The 26,084-nt window shown below is 49.6% G+C and overlaps 1 protein-coding gene across 3 annotated transcripts in view; it reads left to right on the plus strand.

Moving 5' to 3' along the window:
• Window positions 1-26,084, plus strand: part of LMF1 (lipase maturation factor 1) — a 206,399-nt gene that overhangs the window by 131,648 nt on the left and 48,667 nt on the right. For all 3 annotated transcript variants that reach the window (XM_056338286.1, XM_056338287.1, XM_056338288.1), the window contains one exon: window positions 9,919-10,086. In XM_056338286.1, coding sequence (XP_056194261.1) covers window positions 9,919-10,086 — 168 coding nt within the window. The remainder of the gene's footprint in view (window positions 1-9,918; window positions 10,087-26,084) is intronic.

The following is a 26,084-nucleotide window of genomic DNA, read 5'->3' on the forward strand; positions in this document are numbered from 1 at the left end:
GCCCAGGTGACTTGCAGCACTGATCAGCACCAGGATGCCTTTCACGCCGTACCCTCAGCTTCCACCCCCTTGGATGTTTCATTTACAACTGCTCAAACCAGCTGGTTGGTTGAAATACTCACATTTGAGGCAGATTATGTTGAGTGTACTCTGTCTCTCAGGCAGCTGGAGAGTTAAACAAGGCAGCCCACGATGCTGAGTTCCCTGTCCTACCCTCGGCGCTGGATTTGGCATGGAGCGTGGTGGCATTCTGGTTCGGAGAATTCAAATGGGCATCCAGGTAGTCGGTTCCTAATGGCACAATTTACCCTTTGTGAACAGGTTTTATGAAAGATCCCACTGTTTGTCTCAGGATGGGGGTGGGGGCGGAAACCACCAACAAACTAACCCAACTGTAAGCGTCCAGGCCACGAAACTGCCTAATCCAGTTCAGGCACGAGCCGGGGCTTTGCTGGCGTTCGCCGCCCCTGGGTTTTGCCCATGTGTTCCTTGGCCTGATGCTGAACATCATATTTATGAGCATACACCAAAAAAAAAAAAAAAAAAAAAAAAAGCTTTCTGAAGGAGATATGATCCTGGTTTTAGCACTGGACTACTAAAAAGAAAAAAAAGTGAAGTAACGAGGGCCTTTGGGAGAGCAGCCACAGTACATTTGTAGAGTCATGGATGGTAGGTGAAAGCCCAGGGTCCCTGGGTCTGCCTGAGCGGGCGTAGCGGCTGGAAGGGTGTTCGGAAAGATGTTCTTCCACCCTCTGTCTAAGTGACTAGATTTGCCTTTCAAAGCACATCCCCAAAGAGAGCGAAGGGACCACACTGCATCGTGAGGGTCTTTGGTGTTGATGGAGAACAGGCACTAGCTGGTTTGGAAAGAGCTTGCGGTCCGAGGCAGATCCACAAGGATGATGTTACCCTGCCAGCTCCGTTATCCTGCGCGTCTATATCCAAGGCTTTCCCTGCTGCAGCAACTCACCGCCCGCCGTGCAGGGAAGGGGGGAGCGCTGGCACCTTTTGGATGAGAATAGAAAGGCTGACAATAACCTGGCGGCTGCCACAGGCCCCTGTAGGCATCCTGGGTCTCGCCAGGGTGGCAGAGGGACGTGCTTCTCAGCACAGGGTCTCCCCTTTCCACGCTCGTCCTCAGCAGAGTGGGACCCAGAGACCCAGAAAACGGTTTGTCTGTAGATCCTGAGCAGGGAGAGCAGGCTGTGCTCAGGGGGTACAGGCTTTTTCCTTGAAGAATGCAAGCTTGTCTTCTTTTTTAATATGGCAGATGGTTTTTTCCTCTTCCTTCTCCTCTTCTGACTGTCTTCTGTGCGGTAGGTTCCGCTTCAACTGCTTAGGGCAGGCTGTGACCTGTATTTTTAGTACTTCATTGGAATTTTAAACACTTCTCTGACCCTCTGGTAGTTACGGCTCTATCTGTTGGCAGCCGAACACCATCACAGCCCAGGGTTCCGCAACTTCTGCTGGAAAGCAGAGACCTTGATTTGCAAAGCAATGGGCAGGAGTCCTGGGGCAGCTTTTCCTTCATGTGTCCTTGTCCCTGTTGTACTCACAGGTTATTGTCACCCATTTCCCATAGCAGACAGCATCCCGGCGCGGCATCCAGGGCTCCCTGCTCATCTGCCACATCGAGGGGCTACAGAAAACAAGGGAATAACCCCGGTTTGAAACAGCAAGCTCAGCAAAGAGCTGGCTCTGTGCTGCCGTGCTAGTGTGGTGTTGACTGAACATCCTTTTGTTTGCATTGGTTTGAAAACACTAATTTTTGTATCGTTCCACGGCTCTGTTATTGACTAGAGTGTGCCAGGAGTGCTGCTGGAAAGGTCAGAAAATCCCAGTTCGTTGAAAATTCTCACAGAAAAATACATAGAACGATGGTCCAGAGAAGACCTTGCAGAGGTCGCAGAGGGGAATCGTCAGGGGGCTGAACAGGACAGGATTGTCAAGGGGATCTTTGCAGAGGTCTCAGGGAGACAGGCTGTGGGACCCAGAGGTGCCATCTGGTCCCAGCTGAAGTTGAGAGGATGGGAGATGCCTGCTCTCTGGGGCGACCCGTGCTCTTTGGGGTGAAATGTTGGCATCCTTCCCTTCCAAACGTGTTGTACTGGGGCAGGATAAGGAACTGCATGCGCTTTAGTGTTGGAAATGTTAAGCACCGTCATCTCAGCCCACTTGATGGTGTAACTTTGAGTCTCACAGCCATGATAAACGCTTGACATGCTGCCCTGTCTCCGTTTTCTCTCCTTTTGGCTGCTTATTCCCAGGATGTGGCAGCCTAGCTGTTGCCTGTTATCTGATTTACCGGTTGCTCATAAGGGGGTACCTGGTGGGAGCTGGCAAATCCATCATCGTGCTCATGTACCAAAGCGATACCTCTGGCCTGCAGGAGAAAAGACTAAATGAACCCAAAAGTAACGCGTATTAAAAGAAAATGTAAAATGGCAGAGGCCACATGAACTAAGCAGAGGTATTTTCTAGCTGTCTAGTCTAACGTTTGGTATCATTTTTCTCTAGGATTACAGGGGCTTTCACCTCATAAATTTGTGCCTGTTTGAGGTCGTTAATCTTTCTTTACATGTTGCTTTGCAATTTTAGAGCTTTGCCACCATCTGGGATCACATTTTAAATGGAGTTTCCACTCAGTACTTTCCTTTTCATGAAATTATTTATATAGAGAGAAATATATAATAAATATATCAGGACTGGGTTGTTTTTAAACATTTTCAGTGCTTTCGCAAGGGCTTACCTTGTGTGGAAAAACTTGTCTTCTCTAATAGAGAGCCATAATAGTGACCAATTAAAGGATCATATTTGCAATATGCTCTTAAATGGCAATTTAAAATATTGGTGAGCGACCTGCCTCGTGATCTGCCGGGGAAGGTGAGCTCCATCGGAGAGTGCCGGACGAGGGAGCATGTTCCTGTGTTGGAAAATCTGGGAATATGAGACGCACCAGGAAAGCGGTATCTGATGGCCACTGGTATTAAACCTGGAGAAGGATGGCTGCAGCTCCCCCACTGCCTTTGGGATGGGACCTTCTTGGTAAGCGTGTATTGCCCTTCACTTCTGCTTCTTTTATACCTTCCAGCCTGACCCACTCCCGAAACCTAATGTGACCCATCTCTGGTGCTGTTAATGAACCAGCCTTCTCCCCAAAGACAGGAATGACCCGCAGTTGGTTGCACCAGCTTCTTCTGCACCCCGCCCCCCCCCCCCCCCACCTCCAAGAGCCAAGATGTCTGTTCAAGGCCCTGCTAATTATTTTAAAGGGATTTTGAACAAATAAATAGCCTGAACAGTTCAGCAGTTCCTTGTGTAATTTTAGCTCTGGACCCCTCCAAGAATGTGCAGAATGAATAGGTGAATCTGTAGTACATGCACAATTATTGCTATATACAGTGAGCAGCTCGGAGGCATGCTATGGAGGAGCAGTGTCAATAAACAGGTACGCCACGCGCCTGGAAATGTGGTCTGTGTTACTGGAGAGGGATAGCTCTGACCGGGAGGTAGGGTGCCGTCTGGAAAAGCAAACAGTGCAGCTATGGATCCTGCTGCCCCCACCCAGCTTGTTAGAATTCAAAAGTCCCACATTTCAGTGTGCCCCTGGTGAAGCACATCCTCGCTCATGCTGGTGTTAAGTCAGGGCTGACTCATCACAAGCAAAGTTTGGCTTTGTAGCTTGATGTCACAGATGCGGCACGAAGGTTTCACCTACACTGGTGATTTTGCAAGTGCAACTTTGTGAATGGGGGGGGGGGGGGGAATAAAAAAAAATCCTCAGGATATTTTATAATGCCGAGGCATGAAATTGCACAGCAGAATTTTCTCCCAAGACCCTTTCCCCTCCAGCATATGTACCCGCATGTGCAGCCATCATTCCCCAAGAAACCCAACACCCAGACGTGAATCATTTCTCTGATTTTTCATGCTTTTAACTTTTCATTGCTGAGGCTTCGCTCAGCCGGGAAAAGTAGGGACCTGTTTCAGCTTTGAAAAACCTTAGACGGAGGGATGGCTGGGGAAAGGAGTTAAAAATGAAACAGCAGATTTATATATATAAAAAGTAAAAATATATGTTCTACATCTGAAGTTTATTTAGGTCCTTTGGGAGAGTGGCGCGGCACTACGTCTCTACTAAATTGCCAACATTTTATGGTCGTGTTGGCACCAAGTCAAACACACATCTCCTTGGCTTGGGTTGCTGTCTTAAAGCAGGCAGATTCCAGTATGTTTTTCTATGAACTGAATATTGCTATTGACTGGACAGGGGAAGCTCTGCCCAGCAAGAACATATCGGTAACTTTTCTTTTTAATAGATCTATCAAGACTTAGGTTTTTTTGATATTGTGTGACTGAAGAGCCGGCCCCTTGTGACCCACCCGGACATTAGATCTCTCCGCGTTTTAAGACAGATGCAACTTTTTAGTTTTTTGCTTATTATTTTCTTTTGATTGGAATCCTGTGAATAACTGGAACATTTCAAAGGGCCTATTTTTAACCGGCTAGCTGCTGTGTACGCAAGTGTGTTAGTAGCGTGCACGTGGAGCCTTGTGCACATGAATGTATGTACAAAATGTGCACGGTGCAGGGTACCGCTGGGATTTACACAGGAGGCTGAGCAGTTCACTGCTCAATTTCCTTTCAGGACCCTTGCCTACATGTGTATCTTTGTGCAAAATCACCATGTTGCTCATCAATCAAGGGTGCTGCAGATGCAGAGCGCCTACCACAAAGCCTCGCGGCGAGGAAGCAGCCGCCCTCCATCCTCTCCCCCCGTTAGGAAGCAGGGTGTTTTGCAGGAGACGGTGGTTACTGTACAGCACGAGACGATCTGACTTCAGTCAAGACACGCATCTTCCCACACTTCCCAGCAGCTGCGAGTGACCCCGTTTATGTCCGTTCTGCTTGCTGCCTCTTGCTCTTCTGCACGGGGCTGGGAAGCCCTTGCTGCTCGGGCTTGGGGAAGTGGAGCTTTGATCTGCAGATGCGTAAGGAGGAAGGGTCAAGATCTGAAGCAGAAGAGACTGGCAGAGAAACAGCCTGTTGGATCATGTTGATCACATTATGCTCCGCCACGGAGAATCCTTTTTATTTTTCGGTCCAAAGTACAAGAGAACTGAGAGCTTTTCTTTGAAGCTGAGAAAATGAGTTCATGCCTCAGTGCCTCGGGAAGCTGGAGAACTGTGCTTTGCAGTTCATCTGTACCTTCCACAAACGTTCAGGGAAACGTTCCGTGATACCTTTCAGCCTGCTTTTCCAGGGCACTGCTCTTTGCACCTTCCCGTTCGTGCCAGTCTTCCCTCTCTTTTGATTGTCAGAGCCTCCAGTGCCTGCAAGCTGTTAGGGAAGTGTTTGTTGCGCCAAATTAATCCTATTTCTATTGACTCAATAGTTGCTTCTTCCCATCATTTATTCATATTTGCCGTTGTTCCATTTCCATCTGTTTTTCCAGATTTTTCCACCATTCAACATGCTCAAATTTCAGTATTTTGGTTAAGTAGGTGCCTTTCAATGGGAAAAGGAATGGTAGTATCTGGAGCGTACAGGAATATTAGTGGTTTGCTTGGTTTTTCACCAAGCCAGATTTCTGCGATAGGCACCCGGGGTGATGTTTTGAAAGGCTGTCCTTTGTGTTGTTTTAATATCGATGCCCAGTATACTTTTGGTTTTCTGAATCAATACATAATCTCAGTTCACCTTATACAAACAGATAGAATAATGGATTTTTTGTTCACCTATTTGAAACCGATTCATTCATAACTCGCTGCTGTTTTTTGAAAGACGCCTTGTGAGCGTGAGCTGTGGCGGTGCTCAGGTGGGCAGCAGGTCCAGCAGGGGCTCCTGAAGCTGTGCCAGTTTATTGTGTTAAGGAAGGTAAAACCCCACCATTGCAAAGGATAAAACTTACCTGATGTATCTCTGGGCTCCTCATTTGTGATCTTTGAGGACAGGGTCTTCCCTGCCCTCCAACTTCCCGCTCCCATGCCGCACGGCTGCTGGCGTGGGAGCTGCGCCGCTCCTGCTGCAAGAATAACATCCCCAGGCTGGTGTGAGCAGCGGGTTGTTCGAGGACAATGTGGGACTTGTTTTCGTGCACACGTGTAGGAGAGCCTGGAGATTTCCCTCGGCTGAGCTGGGGTATCTAACACTGGGATTAAATACTCGGTCGGAGTTTGTGTAATGCCATACCAATAAGGAGGCTGAGAGGAGAGACCATGTGTGCTTACAGTCCCAGAGAAGAGCCTTTACTCTGGTGTATAATAGCCTTCTGTTGGGTTTTAGTAGCGTATAGTTTAGTAAATTAGGAGTCTTCAGGTACTTAGCACTTTAATGGTTCTCACTAAGAACATAATTAAACCATAGACCCCTTAGGGAGAAAAAACAGTTTATTGTGCATATTTTTAGAATCTGTTACCAGCCCTCATAAAACCTGGTAGATACAAGCCAGAGAACATGCCTTAGCTGGCGACCCAGAATTCATTCAGCAGCCCCCGCCGAGTGTCGCCCCGCAGTCACACATTACAAATCTGCCCCATGAATTATGGAATTAATTTTCCCCAATCTGATTTCAAAACGCATTTGCAGCACAGTTTTTCTCTGGCTGCTGGAGGTGTGAGGGAGGCAGAAGGTTTATTATATTGCACCTTGTGCTGACACATAAAGCCAGTTTTTGCTAATCGGGTTTTTTTTATTATTTAAAAACATTTTATGTTTCGCAGAGGTATCCAGAAAACGGGGCTGGTTGGAGGCAAGGGCTCAGCTCTGTTCTTCGCACCATACGGCTGCCTTGGGCTTGTTTATTTAGTTACATCTGACTTGAAGTTGCATTTTTCTGTGTCTGTGTGTCAGGAGTTCACAGTTCTCAATGCAGGGGAACTCCTGGCTGCTTCCTCGGATGCTTCTCCTTGCAAAGCAGCCACAAAGCAAAGTGTAAAGCTCAAAATCCCCAGCAAAACGAGCCGGGTGAAGTGATCCTGGAATGCTTTTCCCTCCTTCTGGGCTCTGACACCGCTGCGGTGTTTCCGTAGGACATGGTTACACAGGGAGAGCACTAGTCATGCCTGTGTTGGGCACAGTCCCTAACCCCAGCGATGTGCCCGGGGGCTCTCCCCCAGCCCCAGCTGGGTGCTGTGCAGCGGGACCCACCAGCCAGGGTGTGGGGTGCCCCCAGCACCCCAGGCAGCGGTCAACTCGGCCACAAAAAGAAACCAGAAAGCTTTCCAGCATCGCAGGTGCCAGTGTTCAGCACCGCAGTGATTCACATGTTGCTCTGGGTCTTTGCTCCTGCCTCAACGCCCCTTCCCGAGCGAACACAGCTTTCTCCCCAGGAAACCTGTGCTGTGCTACACCCATACTAGCAGCATCTGGAAGGCATTGGGAGGAACACACACACACACAAAGCTCTCCTCCCCCAGCAGCCTGCTAACGAATTTCTGATACAGGCGAATCACTTCTCAATCACTGCTTTTTGTTCTGTCTACTCGAGGTTTACACGCCGGAGAAGTGGTTGCAGCCATGGGGAGGAGGGGAGCCTTGCTGACAGTGACCCCAGCGGCTCCATCGCCAGCACTGCTCTTACCAAATGTGTGCATTTCCCTCTGTCAAAACAAGTGCCGAGGAACCGGGTGGTGTTTGTGCTGCATCTGCTGCTGTTGTAGGCTCTCGGTGTTGCTTGTCATCCGAGTTATCTTGCCTGTCGCAGCATTGCCCCCACCAGCACCGGCACCGTGATAGCGTCAGCGCTGATAAGGTGAAGGATGGCAATGCTCTAGCACTCAGGAGTGAATTATTAACCCATGCCAGATTTCTGGGCTTTGCTTCTTTCTCCCCTTTTTCTACTTCAGAGTAAGAATTGAGCTGCTGCCAAGAAGCAGGACGGCAGCAGCCGTGGACGGCCAGCCTGGGCTGTTCCCACACGAGCCCGTATGTGGTGCAGGAGCCCAAACCAAGAACTTTCTTCTGCTTTTTGTCCCGCACAGTGGGGCTAAAGGCCGGAATTTTATCCTTCTGAGTCCCAGCCCAAAGCAACAAGCAGGAGTTGCTGGCTGTGGTTGGCTTTGGTAGACGAGGGCATCAGCATGAGCCTGTGATGGAGAGGAAGGGGATGGGGGAACCAAGTGTCACGTTTGACAGCGAAGGGTGGACATCACTTTAAAATTAAGCAGTGTCAGCCCAGCCCTGCAAAACAGCAGTCAAATGTATCACTGCTCAGTGCCATTGCGTTACGGGGCTTAATTACGTCGGTCAGTAGGTATGTAATTGCATGTATGATACCCCTGTTCCCTGTGTTCCCCGGCCATAAGTGCTGCCTGTGTGGGAGGGAGCGGATCCAGGGGTGCCCTGGCACCGCGCAGCAGTGGCAGTAGGGGACAAGCAGGAATGCCACCTTCCCGCAGCTCTGGGGTGTTAGGAACAGGCAGTTACGTGCTGGAAACCAGCTCATCTCAGGCTAAACATTACAACCTGTAGGACTGATACCTCATCTAGGTCAGTTTTGGTTAAAGCACTTTTTTAAAAAAAAAAAGAAATAGAAGAAGCCAAGAAAACAACCTGCTTTTTTGGAAGGATAAAAGCATTTCTCAGCAATTTGGGATCAAGGTAAAAAAAATCTCTTTGTTAGCCTCCCTGACGTTCTGGGAATGCTCAGGAGCAGTCCAACAAGCAGATTAACTCAAACCAGGTCCCGTGTGGAGGGGAAGGACCCTCGGTGGCACGGGGGGGCTGCTGCTGCTGCCCCAGGAGGGGGGGAGCCCTGACCTCCCACCCCTGTGCCGGAGTGGACTTGGCAGAGCTCCGTGACCCCGACACCGCTCCATCCGGCGCCGGTGTCCGAGGAAGGAAGGATGCGGTCTCCTGTCCTAAGGGGTTACAGCAGCCTCAAACCCATATAGAGCAACAATTTTATTAATCCCAGCTTTGCTAATAAGGAATTACAATAGTTGTGGGATTTGGCAGTGGAAGCACGCTCGGTTGCCATGCATAGTACAGTATTTTCCCTGTTTTGTTTGTATTTTTGATTTAACTACAAATAATTTAAAGATGTGTTGTGTCTCCTTCAATTAAAATTTGCGTCTTCATCCTCTTCTTTTTTTCAACGCAGTTTTAAAACAATACTAATGAATTTGAGCTTGTCACATATGCTGAGATAAATTGTTAACTTCTTTCTGTTCATCCAAATTGCAGCATTTCTTAGGATGGCAGTTATTAACATATCAGGATTTGGGTTTGTTTCCTTTGTAAAATTTGCAGCTTTATTGTACTGGGTGGAAGGTCTCCCAGTGTCAAAAAATCTCAGGCTGATAGAAGAATAATATTGTCACAAAGCCAATATGTAAATACCTTAACCAATATAGCATGTTTAGAGGAATTACATTTCCCTCTTCCAAATTGCAACTTTGGAAAGCAACTCTACCACCACATTTATTTCAAATTTAAACATTTTGAAAGAATATCTTCTAGGTTTTGAAATCTGGTTTCCATTCCTGGCTCTGTTTGACCTACTGCGTGACCCTGAGAAAATCCTTTTCTCAGTTTCTGTATCTGCTTAGCGGCTCTGATGAGCTTCAGTACTCGTGCAGAGCAATGTAACATCAGTCGGTGTTGAGCTATGTGTAACATTTCAGTATTAAATAATATTAATGTAAGATAAGTGGCGTTTGGTTATGATTTAAAAAGAAAATTAAAACTCTTGCTTTTTACAAGGTGCATTAGTTAAAAATTCCTTGGGTTTGCAGGAAAAAAAAATTTGAATGAATTAATTTTCTCTAGAAAGGAATGAGTGCCCAGAGGCAAAGGACGGTTGTCCTGTGAGCAGACTTGGGGAAATAAATAAGGAAAAAGGCCAAGAGCCCTGTAGCTGCCCTCAGTAATGAGCCTTGGAGGAGGATTAATTGGGTTTTTTCCCCCACCTTTCAGACGCAGCCGGTGCCCAACCCCATCGCCTACTTCATGCATCACTCGCCGTGGTGGTTTCATCGGTTCGAGACCCTGGTCAATCACTTCATCGAGCTGGTGGTGCCATTCTTCCTCTTCTTGGGACGGCGGATGTGCATCGTCCACGGCCTCTTGCAGATCCTTTTCCAGGTGAGCCGCTCCTAGGTTTGCTTCTGAAGGGTCACATCTTTGCCCAGGGCAGCGCAGAGGGTGTTTGAAGGGTCTCAGACCTCTCCTCCTGAGAGCTGCCCCCGCGGGGGGCTGTGGGGTGGGCTGTGGGTGGCCAAGGTGCAGATGCTCATTCCTCACACCAGCTGTGTAACCTGCAGCCGGGACGTGGGCACGTGTGCCGGCAGCAGCGTGGGTCGCTGGAGCCCATCGTCCCCGAGCAGGGGCAGCATCCAGAGGAACCGCCTCAATCAGCAGGTCGGGAGTTCAGGCTCAAGTGAATCAAGATGATTCACAGCTATTAACTGTTGGCTCTCGGGTGGTTCACACTGCCGTGGGTGCTCTTCCCATGTTTTTCCTTGTGCTGCTGGTTTGGTTTCCATTCATATGGATGGCAGAGAAATGTCCCAGTGCAAAGGGTCTGATCCTGTGGCTGCGGGTGGCTGGGGTGAACACTTGCAACTTCTCCAAAAGTTAATTTTTATAGTCGTCTTTCACCCTTTGAAGGGAAGTTTTTTTATATTTAACATTCAAAGGCTGTTCTTTATCTCTGAAAGCATTTGAGCTTTTTTTTTTTATAACCTGAGCCTGGATTCATAGTGAAAATAATTTCTTCCAAAATGAATTGCGTTCAAGTTCCAGTCAATTTCGGTTTGGGGTTGGTTTTGTACATGAAGTAAATAAATCTGTGCAAAAGTCAGAGGACAGAAGCTCCTGCATATGCACTTTGCTAGACCACATCTGATTCATCTTGTCTCTGCCTCATCATAATTCAAAGAGCTCATTGAACCTCAGCCACTCTGACTCACAGAAGCGCCGCTGTCGGCCCTTGCTGACGGCAGGGTTTGTTCAGTATCATTTCAGCATCGTGAACTTCATACTCGGTAGCTGTTACTGCTTCCTGTAAATACATGTGAAGATTAAACTAGGGAACAGCTTATAAACCCGACTGGTAAACCACAAAAATGCTGATTGGATTTTAAAGGTCTGACGTAAGAGTCATGGGATTTGTGCCTTCACAGAGATGCCCACTCCACCTTCTTCCAAAAGACATCCCGTTGGGTCTGGGTACCACCAAGTGTAGGGCTGGTACCTCTGCTCGCTCGGCACACATTTTGGCATTAGGTTTGGTTTTGTGGGGATGGATCTTCTCAGGGAGCTGGAGGTCCCGGCAGCGGGGCAGCAGGGGTCTGAGGTCTTGGGGCGTTGCTCCATGAGGTGCCGGTTGTGTTTGCGATGGGCATCGTGCCTGAGGTTTTCAGTGTCACTGGGAGGATTATATTCAGCCCAACCCCCAAAGAAGCATTTCGTCTCATGGTTGAAGCAAAACATCCCATCTCTGTTGGCTGTGCGTTGCAGAAGCAGGCAGCTGCTGAGACACGGTGTGGGTATGATTAGCAAGCAGGAACTGTGAGTAGAAATACTGTTGGATGTAAGGAAGTGTAGGAAGGATGGCGATGGCTCTTTCTGAGGTGAGTAGAGCCAGAAAGGAGCAGAAGACACCTGTCAGAAAACAACCACGCTGCCACAGTCGGGGCTTTGGCACAGCTGCCGTGTCTCAGGGCAGGGCTGTCATAATAAAATAATAGCGTAATGGACCAAGACGGTGATGCTTTATCTTCACATTGCTGCCAGTAGAAATGAGCATGACCAGAAAGCTTGACCAGATGCTCCTCTCTCATCCCCTTCTCGGCTCTGGATTTCTCCATCCTCGCCGTGGCGCGGGGCTCACGGGGGATGCACCCCAAGCCCCCAGCCGGGGCTCTCAGCTGCGCTCTCCTCTAGCACCCTCACGGCTCCTCCAAGGGCCCATAACGAGCGGCAGGACTGGTGGTGTGCTGGGGGACTTCAGACGGAGCCAGTGGGATCTGAAAAAGCCAACTACATACAATAAAGGCTTATAATGACATATTGTAAATGCATGCATCTAACCACCCTTTAATTGGCGCTTTATTGATAGTTTACAATTACTGACTTATTTCTATCATGGGGGAGTCTGCAAAGGAAAAAAGGGTCCCAGTGTAAAATGCAGCTCTGGTGCATTTATAGCATTTCAACAAAAACCTGTTTATTTAATATTTACTGCCCTTTTCTTCATTCAGAATGACTTTTATTGACAATACTTCTGCTCTGCAAAGGAAGCAATAAAGTTTAATGTTGATATACCACTTAATTCTGCTTTTCAAGATTTGAATTGACATTACATAGAAGTTTTATTGGACATTTTATAATTGTTATTGGAGTCATGGTGGCTAGGTTGAGTAAGTGTATTTTTCCAGATTCCAACTGGCCTGGAGAATATTGCTTTGTCAGGAACCCAAAAAAAAGTTGTGCTTTAAAGAAAAAAGTCTTTTTTTTTTTTTTTTTTTTCTTCTTTTTTTCAAGTGTGAACTTACTCTTCTTGCCTGGTTCACGTTTGTAAGGAAAAAGGCTTAGTGAGTTTGGAAACGTCAGAGAGGAGGGGCTCGGCAGCCACGGGCTCAGCAGAGCAGAAGGCATGCCGGGGGGCTGGACGTGTCCCCCACTGCGTTCCCGTGGGGCTGTGCCGGCCAGGCCAGAGGCAGACTGGGTTGGTCTGGGTTTGCTGGACTGTCCTGGGCCACCTACAGTGTGGGAGGTTTGGGTGATGACGACTGACACACGCACTGCGTAGGCACGTCTGCACCGTCCCCTTCTTGTGCTTGCCCACCCACTGTCCTCGCGAGACCCGAGGAGCTGGGACACCCCATGGGTTTGGTGCTTGGGGTGCATTGGCGTTGCTGTGATCTCAGTTTGGGGTCTGCCTGCTCTTGAGAGGAGTCCCTGTAGCTTGAGCTTCCAGAAATCTCCCCCTTTGGCTGCTTTTTGATCTCATATAAATCCAAGAGTCTTACTTATTGCAAGTCTCTCAATATAAACAGTACTGGCTTAGGAAAAAAATAATCAAGGAGTGGGTTGAATGCTGGCCAGTTCCCATTAGAAAAATCATTATTCATTGTCGCTAACCACCGGATCGGGGAGGGCTTTGTGATTTACAGCTGTGGGTGTAGTTTTTGCAGGACATCTGCACACAGGGAGATTGTCAATCTGATTGCAGCACCCAGAGCACGTTTACCAGGATCAAAGGTGAGTGGAGAGAAAATGTCATCCAAGATTTTACAGCCAGGCCCCGTCAACCGTTTGTCCCCTGGACAGGCTGCGGAAGAGCTCCCCAGCTGCCAGCACAGCTGCTTGCGAACCCAGCCAAGGGCTTAGGGCTGGGGACTGTCCCCACAGTGCGGCACGGGGTCCCACCAGGCTGCCCATCTCATGACGCCAGGGACACTAAGAGCAGGCATGTGCCCTCCGCACCGGGGGCTCCCTGCTCCCGAGAGAGAGGTTTGAGTGGGCTGTGCTGACCTTGCCATTTATTGCTGCACGGAACCCCAACCCCAAGGAAGCTGTTTGCACTGAAGAGGTGGCTGGGGCGGGGGGAGCTCTGGGACGTGGCACCTCCAAGGTTGAGGAGACACTCTCAGCCATACAGGTGGTGCAGCAAACAGGCAGGATCATGCTCAGCAGGACTAGACCCCTTGACTGTGCCCATCTTGCTTTTTCCCATCACGTGTCCCAAAAGCAAAGACCCCCAAACTCCCACCTGCACAGGCTGACGTCACCCCACGAGGCGTTTTTCTTCCTTTAGTGTCTGCTGAGGCTCAAAGCCCTTGGGTTTCAGAGACCCAAAGTAGTGCATTGACCCACCCCACCTGCAAGGGAGCCTGCCCAGAAGTTCCCAGCTGGCATGAAGGCATTAGCAGGTGATGGTGGCAAAGCCTCCCCTTCAGACTGCCTGTGCTGAGAGCATCCTTTTGCATTTAGAAAGAAATCTTAGATGAAGGGCAGCCAATTATGGAGCATCTCCAAATGCAAATATGCAGCATTGTTTCAGAAAAAGATTCTTTCTAGCATTTACAGTACATAGAAATCCAAATCTAAAACAGAAATTAAACTAAGTGGACGTTTTAACTTTTCAACATCGTTAGGGGTTTATTGTAAGCAGGTGCTTACAATAAGGTGATTTGATGTGCTGAGCAACACTACCCCAAATTGTCTCTGCCAGGAATAAAGCTGGAGGAGAGACTTGTAACTCAGCTCCTTCCCTGCTCAGCTCTGTGCTCCAGCCCTGTAACAAGAAGAAAGCTGGGGAGGGGCCTTTTACAAGGACATGCAGTGGCAGGACAAGGGGTGATGGCTTTAAGCTGAAAGAGGGCAGATTTAGATCAGCTATCAGGAAGAAATCCTTCCCTGTGAGGGCGGCGAGGCGCTGGCCCAGGCTGCCCAGAGCAGCTGTGGGTGCCCCATCCCCGGCAGGGCTCAGGGCCAGGCTGGACGGGGCTGGGGGCACCCTGGGCTGGTGGGAGGGGTCCCTGCCCATGGCGGGGGGGTGGAACTAGGTGGTCTTTAAGGTCTCTTCCAACCCAAACCCTTCTATATTTCTGTGATTCTGTGAAAAACACGCTGGTTGAGAAATGGCCAGTCTGAGCCTCAGAACCCTCCAAATAAAGCCTGAGGTGGAGTTTCCCCTTTGCTCATATGTAACCGAGAGTCCTGAGAGTTTTTGACAGTTTGCTAAATATTGAAAGCTTTTTGCTGCTGCTTATTGTCGTTCTTCCTGAGGAGTACAGGCGCATTGTGTAGCAGCTGTGTAGAGACACGGCCATGTTTGCCAAGATGCTCGTGCCTGGAGCAGGACACGTGCATCCCATCATGAGGCTTAAACTTCCCATGCTGGGGTTGGGGTTTTGGACACCTTGTTGGTTCATAAGGATGAGATTGTTTTCACTGAATGTCTCTTGATGGTGGCGATCGAACGTGATGTTGACTTAGCAGGATGGAAACCCAGCTGTGGGTGGTCACGATGGCCAATGTTTTGCAAATCGCTTTGATGAGTATTTCTTTCATTTTGAGTCTGACGGTACCACTTGGCGGATTTTGTAGTAGTGTTGGTGTCTGAACCTCAAAAATATACATGGAGATCTGAAGCACCCCCACATTCAGGAGAAATGAGGTGCAAAATGTGGCTGTTGGTATCTGGAGGGCGAAGAAGAGTTCTCGGAGGGTCTTGGAGACCACAGGAGAGGTCTCGACCCTGTTGTTCTTGGTTCTGTAGAAACCAGAGCCCATGCACTAATGAGCTTGTGGTTTAAGGGGGAAGGAGGATGAAAGTGCTGCATGGGGAAGGCCAGTCCTTTCCCCTGCCCACAGGTTGGTGCCGTAGGACCCCTTCCCACCACACCACCTACGAGAGCACTGCATCACCTCCCTGCCGATGCTTCCATCCCCTGTGCACACGCCTTTCCTTGCCTGAAGCTCCATCCCTGCGCTGAGCCACCCATGGGCAGAGCGAGCTGAGTACCAGCATACGCCAGTGAAACCAGAGAGAGTGCAAACCCGCGGCCGTGCTGCTCTGCGGGTGTTGCGCTGTTCTCTCGAGCTGGCTCCTAAAACCCTGAAGCTGCATGTTTTTGACGACGTCTAATGCACAGCTTACACCAGCAAACGTATTTCTTGGCTCCTTAAGCCAGGCAGTAAAATTACACTGCTTGGCAAAGGAGTTGATGAGGGGAAGCGAGAGGAAAGCCAAAAAGCCAGGAAAAAGCCACCTTGCCCCTACAAGCTGGCAGGTAGTGCTGGGTTAGAGAGCAGGGCAAGGAGGAGGTTTCTTACAGCCGGGGGGTGGGGGTGGGTGGGGGTGGGGGTGGCTGTGCCAGATGGGAAGGAGCTTCAGTATCACAAAGGTAAAATCCAGAAAGAAATAACTAGTAAATGGAAAGTATAAGGCTAGCACTGCTGGAAAGCCAGGGTCGTTCCTTTGCTTCCATGGTGCTGTTCTGCGTCATAGTCATATAGGCACAGTTTGGGGTTTTTAGGATGCAGGGAGAGTTTTAGGCCTTCAAATCCCTTTGGATCTGAATGAAATTGGGAAGCCTGACTCCTTTCCATGGCCTCTGAAAAATCCTAGGACGTCGTCCTGTGTGGAGCATCCTCTGCGCAGCCTCGTGGCCAGGGAGCTGCCTGGGGGGGGGCTGTTGGTGCCGGGATGAGCTCAGCCCCCAGCGTCACACATCAGGGCAGAGGTTCCCCGAAGGAGCCGGGGTGGTGAAGCCTTGGGGTTGCCAGTTCTTTGCTGCCACCAGTCCTCCTCCCGCGGAGGTTTGGCAGTGGGCTGCAATTCAGGCTATCCCGGGCTGTTTTTCAGCAGGAGCCATATATAAAGCGGAGGGATGACAATGCCAAGAGCGAAGCTGAATTCCAGCCTTGCGGAAGGCAAAGATAAAACCTCTGCAGCCAAAACCCCCTCCAACTGAGAGCGCTGACAAAGAAAGCTCCCGAGACAGCTCTCGGGGTCCGGCCAAGGAGCTGCGCGGGAACGCGGCGGCTTTACGAGCTGGTGGAGGGCCAGGGGGGAGGACCCGCCGAGAGGGAGCCCCCCCGGGGAGGGGGGCTGTGGCAGGAACCTCTGGCTCTTTTCCCTCGGAAAACAAACTCTGAGCTCTACCCTTGCCCAGCTGGGCACCGCACCGGAGACACGCAGCTCCTGGGAGCTGGGAACGTGCAGGAGAGTGGGCAGCAAAGCCATTTCCCTCTTCTGTTTGCTTGGGGGGGGGGGGGGGGGAGGGGGGTGTTAAGCAGAAAACAGTTGTTGAATAAATAGATATTATCTGCCCCTTTTTCCCTTGGCTTGAACAGTCACCAGCCTCCTATAAATTTTGATGGAGATGGACATTTTCCTCTAGTTGATCCTTTTCCCAGTCTCCTCTCCAAAGCTGCGCACAGGAGGCGAAGCGGGGGTTTTCCCCCCTCTCTTTTGGGAGGGGAGGACCAAGCCCCCCGCTTCCACCACTGCTGCCTCTGCCATGCCGCAAGACGTTGGAGGGATGAACTGCCCTTCCAGCCACACACGCACAAATTAAATCATGCTGTTGCAGTGCCACAGCTGCAACGTATTGTGTTGCTGACTTAGGAGGTAGCAGAGGTCACAGCAGCAGCCCAGAGAGAAGGAACAAAAATTAAACAGCTCCCCCCGTTCCCGGCAGAAAGTGTCTGAATCCAGTGTTTGTTTTCACTTGTCAGATATGAGCTCGGTTTTGTTCTTTTTCTTAGGCTGGTGGAAATCAGATGTGTCTCCAGGAGGATTGTCAGGGTTACACAAGTCCCAGGCTTGTGGCTGAAGAATCAGCCCCTTCGTTTGTGCTTTAATTACGCACCTATAGGATGTTTGCACTGCTCAAGTAGGTTTTTTTGTTATTGATGCCGAGTAGTGTCATTACCTTGTGAGTACGTTGTGCCCGAGAACATAGCCGCTGCCCCAGTTGCCATCGGAGCCGCCCCAGTGCTGCTGGGAGGCAGCGGCCAGAAAATTGGGGCGTCCATCCTGCAGGTCCACTGTAGGGATCGGGACCACGAGCACCCCGGAGTTAAGACGACAAAAGAGACTGCAGATAAGATTCCTCCAGGCACTACCCCCACCCCAGCCTCTGATGTCACTTGCAGATCCCCCGCGAGGTGGGATGCTGGGGATCAAGGTGGGATGCTGGGGATCGTGGTCCCCCCGGAGCAGCACCGCTGGCAGCAGCATCCCTGGGAGGGTGCGAGCGAGTGGGTGTTCACCGCTACGGCTGGGCAGCAGCACAGCCTTTCCCCTGTGGAAACAAAGGGGAAATTCAGCCCTCACACAAGTCCAAATTTTGTTGATTTTGTTGTGGTTTAGAAAGAAACAACAAACGGAGAACATCCCAGAAAAATTAACACCAGAACATGAGTTTGCTGCTTGGGGAGGAATGGGCCGATGGAAAATAGTTTTGCAGCTTAGTTGTTTAAAAATCTGCTTTGGACTGGGGTCCGAGATGGAGGATGCAGGGAGAGTGTTTCAGAAGGTTGTTTGGGAGCCTTGGAGCACTGGGCTGGGATTACGGAGATTAATCATCAGCCTCCGGGTGGCTGGGTCAGCCCTGCCCACCCATCCCGGTGCCACAGGCGAGGGGCAGCCGGGGTGCTCATGACCCCAGCCCCCTGCCCGCAGCAGCCCCCCAGCCCCCCGCACGCGGCCCTGGCCCAGCTCCAGCTCGGCTTTTCTCAACAGCAAAACAAAAGGAATGTGAAATCAAAGGAGTTACAGGGCAGATTTTCTGTTGCATTTAAGCCACCTTAAATGAAATACCAGGCTATACCCCCTCCCCAAAAAATAAAAATCTAACGTAAGCAGGCAGAACCCAAACTATTTAATCACTCCTATATTTGATTTCATATCCAGCTTGATAGTATCTGTTGCGAGGCAAGGCTGCCGTGCCAGACACAAGAATACCAGCACATACCACCCCAAACCAGTAAATAATGCTGCTCATATAATCGTGTCTGGTATTAGTTAGCAACAAGTTAAGTTCTTGCATTCTGCAGTAATCGGAGTGACTTAGAAACACTTACTGTTAGCCATAGGAGTGCATTTAATTAGCTTCTGATTCAGGGGGCTGGGGTGGTGGTGGGGTGTCTCTTCTTTTTTTTTTTTTTTTTTTTTTTTTTTAATCATTAAATAAAGGGTCACCCCTAGCCAGTGCTGTAAACTCTATTTTGATTGTGGCTGCAATAACCCCTTTGGGCGTCATTCAAATTGTACTAAACAGTTTCTGGAGAGTGCTGGTTTCTCTCAAAATAAACCAAAGTCCGGCTTTGACAAGCTCTAATGAAAAACAAATTGTTATATTACTTAGAAAAATAATTTGAAGGAAGTCTGAATTAGTTGTAAAGGTGGAAAAGGTTCAGCTACTTGAAAATAGAAATTTGGAAGGTATTTATTTTAACCATTAAGCCAGTGGCCTTGAAATACAGCCTTGTTTGTTACAGAATGCGCCTAACGAGAGACATGAATCATGCTGTTAATCAGTATGGGAACTTGATTAATTGGAAAGGGGACCGTCAGTGACTCCAACAGGCGGAGCCGCCTGGCAGCAGTCTGCGACGGAGCCCTGGAGCTGGTGTGATTTACCATCAGTCATCCTGCTGGCACGCAGAGGGAAACTTTGGAGGGATCCCACAGCCTTGGGTTTGTGGGTTGTTGGGTGGTTTGGGGTTTTTTTTGAAATTGAAAATAAAACGTGGTTATTTGGGACACTGTCAGCCTTTGATTTTAGGTGCCTTTGTGTTTGGTTGTCCGACTTGAAACATGCTGCTTTGCCACAGAGGAGGGTTCAGTGTGTCGTGAAGGCATCTTGGTAAGATGTCCGGGGCCGGGATGCCTGTTGTCTCATCTCTGCTACTGATAGTGGGATGCTTATTAAACCTGAGAGCGAGCTTTTACGCCCAGCTATGAAATCAGATTTGCATAGGAGGCCCCCAGGATGCAGAGTGCTGCTATGGCTATAAAAACGCAGCAGGAAGGTCTGGATTAATTTTCACTGTTGACTGGGGCTTTTGGTTTTGGGGCCAGGAAGAGCCTGAGCGCGTTTGGCCATCCAAGAGCGCTGTTCTGTCTCACAGCAGCATATATTTGCTCATACGGCAAAAGGATACGGTGGCAGGGAGGGGAGAGAGCGTGCGGCCGCGCCAGAGGGATGAGTTCCAGCTGAGTTTCAGGTTCGTGGTGGAAGGTGTCATGTGTGTCAGGCTGTCCCCACAGCGGTGGCCTGGGTCGGTGCCCCCAGTGTCGTCTCTGTCCCACAGTAACCGCCATGGCCAAGCCGAGGAGACCCAGGCACCGAGTAGGCTCCGGTGGCCCCATGTCCTTGGGTGTATTGCTAGCGCTGACATTAAAAGATCACGAGTTAGATCCCAAAATTGCAAGATTCGTTTAAGTATAATGAAAATGCGACCAATTCTGGCTGCCCTTGGCGTTTCTTCTGTGTTACAGCTTTCCAGGGTACTCTCAGGTCTCATTTTCTGTGCTGCTCTATGTAGGCTTTACGCCGCTCTCCTCTTCACACTGCAGGAACACCTTCCAGAGCCGGATTAAATGACATGGCTGACATCCACCACACGCGGTCCGTCCCGTGCCAAGGGAAGAGGTTGTGGAGTACTTAGGCTCCTAGGGCTCAGGGGCAGGGCTGGGTGGTGGGGTCCTCCCCCCTGTTTTAATTTTGCATTTGATTTTCAAGATTTCTTTGCAATCCGGAATCTTTGTGTCTGCAGTCCACTAGCAGAATTTCCAGGTGCTTGGGCTTGAAGAGAAAAATCAATTACAACGATGTTGTCAGTGAAACGATATGAGTTGGCGAGGCTGCAAGAGCTTCAAAACATCTGCACTTTCCAGATGTGATTCACTCGATGCTGTGCTGCAGCATTTGGGTCCAAACAAGGATGGGAGATAAAGTATGTGTTGCACATGTGATTGCATGTATGTGTAAGTGTGTGTATAAAACATTGTGTCTAATAAGAGCCAGACCAGCTATAAAGCAGAGATGTTACTGAAGTCAGTGACATGATCTTGAACATGCACTGTTACCATATTTCCAGTGATGGCTATTTATTTACATTTAGGTGTAGCTACTAAAGCTAACTAAAACCATTACGATCCATTAACGTTGCCCAAGCCAAAGGACTCACCCGCTAATACATGTCGAATGTCTTTAAGCTGTAGATTTAAGCAGTTTCTGTGCAATGACTTGAAGTGATGGTAAAGTTCTTCCAAGTTTAATCACATTTTTTGTACCTTATTACTGATCTGAACCTGTCACATTGCATCTTCCCAGCCCTTGGCTCTCACTAAGTCTTTGCTTTTCAGCAGGGTGACAGTGGTGATGGTATTTGGATTTTGGTTTCTCTCCTCCCACCATCTAGATTACGGGACCTTTAAATAATGTTTTATATTCCATTTGAAAAAAGAAGAAATCAGAACAGCCTAACTGGAAACAGATGGCAGATTATAAACTTTTTTAAAAGGGAATTTATAATACATGTATTATGAAGAGAATCATTTAATAGTGTCAGATATAGATGTGTGAAGACAGAACGTGCCCGTTCGAGGAGTGGAAGGGGCTGGGAGTGGGCTGCTGCCTTTGGTGCAGTGTTCTTGGGGGTTAGGGGAGGGTTTTGCTGCATTGAATGGCTACAGCAAGCTCTCCTGGCTGAAACGAGGGCTTCCTACCCTTCCTGCTCTTTAGTCTTTCCTCTGGCATCACCAACTGTCGGAGTGGTGTAAATTATGCTCATACCTTGGGTTTCTGGGTTCAGGTTAGCAGAGCTGGGGAGCCGGGTGGGTCAGAGCTCCAAACGAGCTGTCCCCTCCTTCTGCTGGAAACCTGACTGCTCTGCCTTTAGCCAGCCAGGTTCGCCTGCGGAGACGTAGCTCTCCGCGCCTTCCGTACCAGCAGGAGTCTTTCTCAGCTGCTGTGCCGCAGGGAGGGGATGCTGGCATGCCGGCGATGTGGGCTGGCTGCATCCCTGCAGAGCATGGCAGCATCCCTGCGGAGCATGGTGGCTGTGCTGGGACCTGATGGGCAAAGCCCTGAGCTGCAGGTAACTCCGTCAGGGTAACACAGAGTCCATCGAGACGTACCTGTGTGCCCCGAGGATACCTTCTGTCCTCCCAGCTGGTCAAGTCTGTGTTTTATTTATTAATCTGCTTATTTCAATAGGTCGTTTTCTGCCAGGTTTAATTACTGCAGTTTTATTTGTGTGGATAGTTGGATTTGAGTGCACCTCGTGTCAGCTGAATGTACATCTGTAAAACCACCCACAGATCAGAGGTGCAGGTTTTACCAGTATCCCTCGCACAAAGAATGGATAGCTTTAATTAAAGCCAATTAAATGAATCCCGTGTAATTCCAGAGTAAAGATAAAGCCGTGGAACTTGGTGTCCGGTCTGTTTAGGGGTAAGAGGCGAAGGTGGATTTTTTAGTGTCCTCCTTTGATGAAAATAACTCATTTGCTTCTTCTGGGCCAAGTTGCTGGGTTTAATGTTTCTCTGTAATGATGCTGCCTCCAGAGAGGTTTTATTTTGATTTGGAAGTGTTGGGATGAGGATGCGGCCCTGAGATACTTTAGCCCACACGCAGTTTACACAGCTGTATTAACTGATTCCCCAGGCACCACCAAAGACATTATCTCTTTGGTGATGCAACAGCTAGAAATCGCAGGAAACCTGTGTCACTCATTACTTTCATCTTCCTATAAAAACTGGGGTTTCTTGGAGACGGTGACTCAGAGAAATGGCCGATTGGTGCAAGATACCCTTCGAGCAGCTGTGGCTTGTTTGCCACGCTGGACGAGATGAGGGATGTTGTGCTGGGATGCAGGCAGCGGTGCCCGGCTGTTGCCGGGGTGCGCACCCACCCGTGCATGGGGTGGAGACACTGCACGATGGTTGGTGGTGATCCTTGCCCGGAGAATTGTTTGCAAACCCCAAATCTCACCTTCTGTTTCCTTGGCACAATGTTGGCATTTTGCAGAAGGTAATGGATTTTTCTTGCTGCCATAAGCTGAATAGGTGGCTGAGCTCAGCTGAGCCTCCAGCCCCAAATACCTTGTTCCAGGCCAGTGTTTGCAGCACGAGGTCTCACCTCTCTTGTTTTCCTCCAAGGGACTCTTGCATTTTAGTTTCATCTCTGCCAGGAGCAAACTGACAGTTTATCTGTCCATGGGAGGTGTTCTTGATTAACTGCTCGTTTGACACATATGCAACCTCCTTTGAAGATGGGTTAAGCTGAACAGGAACAACATAGGCTTGGCCTGGATTGGTGTCCACATGTGGAGCTATTCAGGAAGAGATATGGCACTTTAAATTTTCACCCTACTTTAATTAGAAAAACTTGCAAGCACTGAGGAACCCTAGATCAGTGCCAGTTTTGCAAAGGCTGAGAAAGCAAGTGCCTAAAACAATGTTCCCTACTCATCACATCGGCACTTCTCGTGACTCGTGCTGATGAGAGGAGAGATGAAAGAGAAAATCCCAGAGGCTTTCTGGTAGCCATGCAGCTGATTCATTCAGCTAATAAAGATCCAAGGATCTGAACCCTCTAAAGGCTCAAAAAGCTTCAAAAAGCTTCCCTTCTGTGAAACATATTGTTACTGAGCTCACCCTGGTGTTAGAGGGAGCATCTATGTGTGCGTAGCACGGGTCTCTCCTGGTTGCAGAAATCATGTATCCAAGGTGGTGCAGTGGGAGCGGGGAGAAAGTCTAGCAGAAAAACTCACAACATGAGCAGTAAATCATGAGAGCTGTTTGTGGATGGTTAATACCAGATTATGGGCTGTGTGGCGTGGCTGTTAGTGCTGGGTGGGCATGTGGGTTGGTTTCTTGCACCTTGCGAGTGAACAAGCAGGGAGGAGAAGAAGGCTGTGTATTCTAGAGGAGCTCTTCTTGCCATGGTGGGATGCTCCCTCGCTGCCCCTCTTGCTTCTGCAGTGCCTCTGTGTCATCTTGGCTTGTCTCTGTAGCATTTGGCTAATGGTCTGCGTTGAGTTTGTGCCAACAGCCCAAACCGTTGCCATCCTGACCAGCTCGGCACCATCAGCTCAAGGTGGGCACACAGCTGCGTGTGCTCCATTAACCTTCCCCCCCCCCCAGGGCACGGCAGAACCTTCTGCTCCCCTCCTGAAGGCACGAAAGCCCCCGGTCTGCTCGGAGAGCCAGAGGGACGCCTGAGCCCGCCGTGCTCCTCCCGCAGCAGTGCCAGGCTGTGGCCTTCGTAACCAGCAAAGCCACGTGAAAACGAGCAGATGAGATGAGGAACCAACCCCCCGGTGCCAAATGGTCTTTGCAAAACGCTCCCCCATGGTGTTGCGAGTTTCCTCTTGGCTCCGCTGCTGGGTCAGGTCCTGAGCCAGAGGGTGGGGGGAGCCCTCGCCCACCAGCCCGGGCGCCGGCCGCTCTCCCCCAGGGCGCAGCAGCCGTTGTTCTTGGGCTGCCCGGGTCTGCCAGTGCCTGAAGCGTTAGGTAGTGCCTGGCAGGTACGGATCACGCTGACAGCGGTATTGGTTGTTTCTTGGTGAAGCTCAACCTTCTCCCAGTCCAGAGATGCATTTGGTTTTTCATCCTCACCTTGACCCGTTCCTCTGCAGGAGCCATTTTTGCCCATTTTCCACTGGTTTTTGCTACTACTTGTCTGGACAGTGGGGTCTGTGCTGCCCTGTGCCAGGAGTCCTGAGGCTGGTTAGCCTTCAGGGGGGGAGTTCCCCCTGTATCTCCTTTGGCTGCATCCTCTTTCCTTGAGGAGACAGTGAATTATGGAAGAGGTTCAATTCTGAAAGCTCAGGTCATTGGTCCTGGCCGAAGTAAAGAGGTTAGGGAGAGAGGGGTTTGCTGAGCTCCGCGTTCCTATAACATGAAACAGGTTGGGAGAGAAGGAAGGTCGCTCAGTTCTCATCTGCCAGTCAACTGTCACATCACAGTCTCTGTCAGAGCACCTGCCAGCTCCTGCTGCTGGCTGCTGTGCAGAGGTGCCGAAATACCGCGGCTGTAGAAAACTCGGAACGTAGTCAAACGTAAATTTAAAAATTTCCTCTGGAAAAACAAACCACACTGCAGTGTTTGTTTGGAGCAGAGTTGGGAATGGCAGGAGGGGAGAATGGGAAAAGGAGAAGGTTTGCTTTTTATTGCACCAATAATGTCATTTATTCCATAGCCAACCATTGAAAACCAGCTCTAATCCTCATGCAAATCCCTCTGTAGCAACAACGGCAAATCTGCCAGTTCTCCTAATCAAATGCTGATCATTAATGCGGGCCAGAAACATCAGAGGGAGCGAAGCCAAGGTAAAAGGGTCAGGATCGGGGGGGGGGCACTCTGAAACCCAGTGCATCCAAATCAGCTCGGTCCCTGCGATTCAGTGGGCAGATGGGATGGTGCCAGAGACACGACGGGGCCAGTATTTTTCTTTCCTCTCTGCAAAGTGTTCAGGGGAAGACAGTGGGGTTCTGAGGAAGCAGAGAGATCATTTTGCTGGGGCTATTTAGAAGAAACGTGACCACAGATAAGAATTGGATCTTCAAACTGTTGCTGTCCATCCTATGTTCCTTCCCTTTCTCCACCCAGCACAGGAGAAGCGATCAGCTGGAGAGCCCTCGTTCGGGCAGCAGCCTGCCTCTGGTCCTGGCTGCCATCAGTAGGAGGGTTGTCGGTGCCTGCAGTGTCTCTGCTGGAGGGTTTTCCTCTGACCCCCATTACTGATGGCTGGAGCTCAGGGGAAGGGGAGGGAGATGTTTTCATGGAAATCTGTACCTCAACTCTCTTGGCAACCAAACCTGAAACGGCTCAAGTCTTTTGCCCCCAACTTCATGTTTATGGTCAATCTGAAACTCCACCTGTGATCACCACATGCGTCCTCTGCAAGACTGCAGTAAATTAAAGCACAACAGGGAATTTTAAGAAATACATCCTCTTCCTTCTTGGAGTCAGGTTACATCGACCTCCAAACATCTGGACACAGTGTCTCAGGGCTCCCAGAGGTTCTGCCGTATTAAAGGTTCATCTGCCTTTGTTAAATTCCCGGCCTTTTCCCTTCCTCGTTGCCTCCTCTTGACTGAGCATTGCTTTCAGTGCGGCTGGCCATCTATGTAATTGGTATTTCGTGTTCAGTATGTAAAACACACCGTGGAATTGTAGTTGCCTCTTGCCATGGGTAAACACAGATCCGTAACCCATTGCCATTTACTGTGCTCGTGGGAGAAGTCTAAAATAAAATACACTCCTTTTTTGTCAAAAGCCTAAATTCCTTCTAAGCTACTGGTTACCACCATCCTAAAAGACTGAAATATAATGTTCATTTTAAAAGAAATGTAAAAGCTGTTCCCTCGGTCACAAAAATGCATTTGTTGGTGTGACACCCCTTTGCTTGGAAGTTGCTTTGCCTGCTCCCCAGGCTGCACTGACGGGTAGGCTTTAATCACCGTGTCCTGCTCATGGACATGAGGAGTGCAGAGGTGGAAGCAAGCAGGTCCTGCCGCTGCTGGGTTTTGTTGAGAGCCCGGAGGAAGACAGAGATACAAAAGCCATCAGGCAGCTGTGCCCGAACTGCTGGTCCGATGGTGGT

This window comes from Falco biarmicus, chromosome 4, assembly GCF_023638135.1.
Source record: "Falco biarmicus isolate bFalBia1 chromosome 4, bFalBia1.pri, whole genome shotgun sequence".
Classification (NCBI taxonomy): Eukaryota; Metazoa; Chordata; class Aves; order Falconiformes; family Falconidae; genus Falco; species Falco biarmicus.